The 4,735-nt window shown below is 44.2% G+C and overlaps 1 protein-coding gene across 3 annotated transcripts; it reads right to left on the bottom strand.

Moving 5' to 3' along the window:
- Positions 1 to 789: 789 nt before the first annotated feature.
- Positions 790 to 4,735, bottom strand: rnf115b (ring finger protein 115b). Of its 3 annotated transcripts, none has more exons than XM_076011697.1 (9): positions 4,536 to 4,735; positions 3,690 to 3,748; positions 3,422 to 3,479; positions 3,233 to 3,258; positions 2,666 to 2,734; positions 2,459 to 2,537; positions 2,180 to 2,273; positions 1,524 to 1,639; positions 790 to 1,340 (listed from the first exon to the last, which is right to left on the bottom strand). In XM_076011697.1, exons 1-9 carry the CDS (start codon positions 4,659 to 4,661, stop codon positions 1,218 to 1,220), a joined length of 750 nt encoding a protein of 249 aa, XP_075867812.1. In that variant the 5' UTR covers positions 4,662 to 4,735; the 3' UTR covers positions 790 to 1,217. The 3 variants fall into 3 exon arrangements, with proteins under 3 accessions (XP_075867812.1, XP_075867811.1, XP_075867813.1); XM_076011696.1 differs by having other exon boundaries at positions 3,117 to 3,316; positions 4,536 to 4,731; XM_076011698.1 differs by having other exon boundaries at positions 3,081 to 3,316; positions 4,536 to 4,728.

The following is a 4,735-nucleotide window of genomic DNA, read 5'->3' as shown; positions in this document are numbered from 1 at the left end:
CGGTCATTGTACGGGGGGTGAAAGGGGAGGGAAAGAGAGTCTGCTTTCTATTATTCCGCGGCATTTGCCCACTTGCGGCGGTAAGGCGGTGTTTTTCTGGCTCGCTGCAGGCAGGCAGGGTGTGTTTTTCCTGGGACGCAACAGTCAACTGTCCCAACGCGCGGCGAGTGGCTGGTGCCTGGATGGCTGCAGAGTGTTAACAGCTGCCCAGTGGGACTATCAATACATTATTTTTATTTTATTTATTTTTTTTGTGATGTGGAAGTTTGTTTCTCATTGTTTGTTTAAGAAGAAGAAGAAGAAGAAGAAGAAGAAGCTGAAATCAGGAGCCGACTTATCGTTGATTTAGTAACCACGCATGTTATGACCATGTCAGCCCCTGCTTCACTTTCCCTCCCTGTGTGATGTCACAAAGAGCACCAATACCTTTCCACCTTCAGTCCAGTTCTGCTTTACACCGCCTTGTTTTTTTCCCTTTCCAAACATGTATCAGCATGTAGAACAGGCGTTTTATCACTGATGATCACTGATTATATTTTTGCTCACCTACATTTATCTTGCCATCAAATGCAGGTGTATCCTGGAGAGGTTTGTATTGTTTAACACTGGGACAGTTTAAAATATAATTGATAATATAATATGATCTTATTACTATGTCTGGCCAAAAATATTTTAATGAGGAGCACAAACTGCTGATTGTTTATTAGATTGACATCTGCAACATTCATGTGAACGTGTACTGTGGGAGACTGTTTTAATGATTAAGCATATAAAGAAAGATTCACAAGGTGTGGATCATAAGGGTAGCATTTAATATCGGCTTCACAGATTATAAATCTGGACTCGGCTAGCTGCAAAAAAAAAGAATGGTAAACTGTTTCATGCAGCACGTTGCAGGGTATTGTTACTTCCTAACTCTGTGAATTCCCATCGTCATGACAACCACCGACAGCTAAGCGGTGATTAGATCATGTCGTCAAAGTCAGTCATTCAGAAATCCACCTCACAGGCCAGTGTAGCGCAGAAAGTGCAGTGTGCTGCAGAAAGCAAAAGACCCTTATCAGAAAAGCGTGAACCATGTGAGAGGTATAGCTTTACATTATGACTTTGCATTATGCATCTAATGCATTTTTATGAGCAATTGGTGGGGCCTGAGTCGAGGAGTGCAGTGCTTGAAAACAGTGGTTGAGGAGGTAGATTTTTTTTTTGTACATGTCTCAGATTGCCTGCCTCTCCTGTCGGTCTGTCCTGAGGGAGCGTGCTTCTGGGGGTTCTGACGTAGGCAGGAGGCTGTTGTCAACGCCGTCAAGGCTTTTTCGGCACACCGGGCAAGTGTCGTGCTGTGACAGGTAAAAAAAAGAAAATGTAAATGTGCGAGTAGAAAAACAGGGAAGCTTTCAGTGGTTTGTTCACGTGCCACAGTAAAGTATCTGGCACACATATAAAATCCCTAGGAAAATCTACCAACAGGTGTTCATGTCATTAAATTCATTGAGCACATTCACTCCTCGACATTCGCTTACCAGCTCCAGCCAAGGCACTATGCACTGGCTGTGAAAGTAGTGGAGACAGGGCAGCTTCCTGACTGACTCGCCTAATGAATACTCCTCTCTGCAAACTGGACACTCCAGTCTGCATTCTGTGAAAGCAAAACAAGAAAAACAGAAAATGCATATGGTGTGCAGTGAAAAAAATAAAAACATGCTGAGAAGCAGGTAGAGTAGCTTTGTCATCATTTTTTTTTTTTTGGATGATTCATCACCTCAGATGTCAGAGAGGCCTCAGGACATTATAGTGTGTGACAGCATGAGGGATTTGTAATGTAGTCTGTCACTTCATGTTGCCAACCCAGTTTAATGATGTGTGAAGAGGGATTTAGCCACTTCAATAAAACTTTGAAATTACTCAGATGTTCCAAAAGAATTACCTCATTTTGGAGCTTGATTACAAGTCATGTATTCATCAGAAATAAAACCCTGGTGATACAACATATGTTTAACTGGTAAATGCTTGCTTCTACCTAAGGTAGCACTTATTTCCTGGGTTGCAACACCTCCTTTAAACTATGTGGGGCACTGCTAGATAGAATTTAAAAAAAACAAGATTGCATGAGTTGCACATTTGCAGAATCAGTGTCTACCTTTTTAGAAGATAATCAGGATGTGTTTAATCTCACTACCTGTCTGTTCTTCAGAGATACAAACTGTTGGAAGGGAGGATATCATCTCCTTTTGTGCAGGGGGTGGGCCTGTGTTTTCCAACTGTCCCAACAACTTTGGGTGGATGAGAGAAGACAAACAAGTTAAGGAGGAGGGCGAAAAAGAAAAACAATCATGAAAGCCATTTTAATCTGCAGGCTAATGAATATGAGGATAAAAAGGACCTGAATAGGAGACATAAAAAGAGGTCACAGAGAATGTCACAGTGCTAAGAGTTCAGCAGTACTTAATACACTGACCTCTGTGATGACAGCGTCCAGACCTCCCTGACCCCAGGCATAATCTCCAGGGTTTCCGTACAACTGCAGCATGCTGGATCTGAGAGGCAAGCGGAAAACAGGGTAGGAGGAAAAAAAGAGAGAGTGAAGAGGAAAGTGAGTTGGTCACACACTATTCAAATGAGGAAAAGTAAATGGTGCAAAAGTGACCATTTGGGAAGCACTTACAATGCAGCCGGTGCAGCGCCAGGGTTACCGTTGTTGCCAAAAAGGCCGGCCAAGAACTGCTGCACCATCCTTGAAAGGGTAAAAACAGAGAGTGAAGAAGTCCACTTCATAACTAATGCGTTGTTGTTTGTTCTGGGGGATAAATCAGCAGCTTCAGTCACAGTAAAAGGAAATTGTTTGATTCGCTCTTCGACACTGAACATAAAGACAAGAAATAAGAATAAAATGGCTCTGACCCTGGCCTGTAAGAAAGAAAGATTAGCAATGTTTCCTCTTAACTAGGATCATAACCAGGGGGAATAATCCATTGCCTGTGTGTATTCAATTAGTATAAAACTTTTTGCACTTGTGCGTAACAAATCTGGTTGTTGCACTTTACAACTTTACTATGTGGGAATATTGTGTTTCCAAATACATTTGAAGAGTCTCCCAGGCTCCCATGTCCACACACCCTTCCACAGCTGGCCTGGATGATCTCTCCAGCTCAGACTGGGCCAGAGAATCTTCGTCTCTGGTCTCTATATTGCCTGGCGTCACCGGCGATGGACAGCTCTGGCTGGTAGATACCTGCTCACTGTCCTCTGGGTCGGACTCTGAGGAGGGCGGATGGGAGAGCAGAGCAGATCGCTCCATAAACAGCAGCTGCCATAACTTGGAGAAAGGCCAGAGAGACAATGTGTCAAGCTCAGCCTCAGAGAGGGAGGGAGAGGGATTTTAAATTAAAATGGCATTTCTTTTTTTGAAAGATGTGATTACCTCTGAGAACAAAGAGTCAGAGTCTTCGGTTGACGAGGATGCGCTGTGGTGCAGGAGACTAGAGAGACAAATAAGAAAGAAAAGGGTATTTCATATAAGCTGTGTGAGATTTAAAGCAACTGACAAAATATCTTATAGCCTGCTTATATATTTTAGGCCAGCCGCTCCAGCCTAGAGGTCAGTGCAAGGGTTTTAAATGTCAAGAGAGCGGACAGTGTGTTTCCAATTACAGAACAAAACAAATGTCTATACACCAAAACTGCTGTACCTTGAGTCTTCATTCACTTCCTCAATAAAGCCAGAGTCACATCTGGGACACACAAAGTCCTTAAAGGGAAATAGAAAGAAAAAAAACCTTATACCTTAAGAAAGTACAGTCTTTTTCTCTCTCTTATTTCAAAATAAGTAGGAATAGTCTCAATTTTACTCTACTAAATAACAACACCAATCTAAGAATTGTTCTTTTTCTTGCAAAAATTCCTCAGAAATTGGTCTGTCAATGAGGCTTAAACAAGGGGTGAAAAAACAAACACACACACAAAAGAAAAGACAATCGTGATGAACGCACAATGTCAGTGCGTTAAATGCGCACTGCCACACTGCAGTAGTTCTGATTTTCTCTCTCTCTCTCTGCGGACTCAAATAGGCAACAAAAACAAACGTGGCTCAGGCACGTTGACGCCTATTTACAGCTATTCTTCGCCTGTAGTCGTTTGGATATGGACACGCGCGCCGCGCGGCGAGGCCAGGCGAGGCGAGGCCCGCGTTGCGCGTGACGTCCGCTACGCACAGACCCCAGCTGACAACTGGACACTAATAAAGTGCTCGACAGTGGCGCTTCTAAATATGGCAACGTGGGCCAACACATTTTAACTCCCACTGAAAATGAGAGATGGACGTGCGTCCCAGCGACGCAGAAATAAAATCAACAATAATCACGTCGGAGACGCGGCGCACCTGGAGTTTAGAGAGTTAAACGACAGGGTGATTTAAAAACAAAAACAAAAAAACAACAACCGAGAGTTTGTTGTCAGGGAGCAGCGGGGAACTTACGGCGCGCCAAAAGGCTTGTCCGACAGACCGCAGACTCAAGAGGGTCTCTAAAGTGGCTTACCGGGAAATTGGGCTTGGTCTCACATTTGCAGCAGTGGCAGAAAAACCGGTGTTGTGGTGTCACGGCAGCCTCCGCCATCTTCACGGTTGGAGCGCAACAACGCCTGACGTCGGCGTGGCGCTCCATAAAAGTCTCGGTGGGATCGGAGGTCTGGAGGGTCTGGTGACCGCCGGGGCTGCACGCAGCGCGGTTATGCAATG

This window comes from Nelusetta ayraudi, unplaced genomic scaffold (genome assembly GCF_046127955.1).
Source record: "Nelusetta ayraudi isolate G7.1 ecotype Tasmania unplaced genomic scaffold, CSIRO-AGI_Nayr_v1 ptg000135l, whole genome shotgun sequence".
Taxonomy (NCBI): Eukaryota; Metazoa; Chordata; class Actinopteri; order Tetraodontiformes; family Monacanthidae; genus Nelusetta; species Nelusetta ayraudi.
The sequence above is the reverse complement of the archived record's forward strand: the minus strand, read 5'-3'. Positions and strand labels throughout refer to the sequence as shown.

Bases quoted from the DNA above. Each gene is read 5' to 3' on its own strand.
- rnf115b (XM_076011698.1), bottom strand. From the start codon at position 4,661: ATGGAGCGCCACGCCGACGTCAGGCGTTGTTGCGCTCCAACCGTGAAG. The intron at 3,749-4,535 runs GTAAGCCACTTT...TTTCCCTTTAAG, and splicing joins AGACCAAGCCCAATTTCCCG to GACTTTGTGTGTCCCAGATG. The intron at 3,317-3,421 runs GTAATCACATCT...CCTTTCTCCAAG, and splicing joins CTGACTCTTTGTTCTCAGAG to TTATGGCAGCTGCTGTTTAT.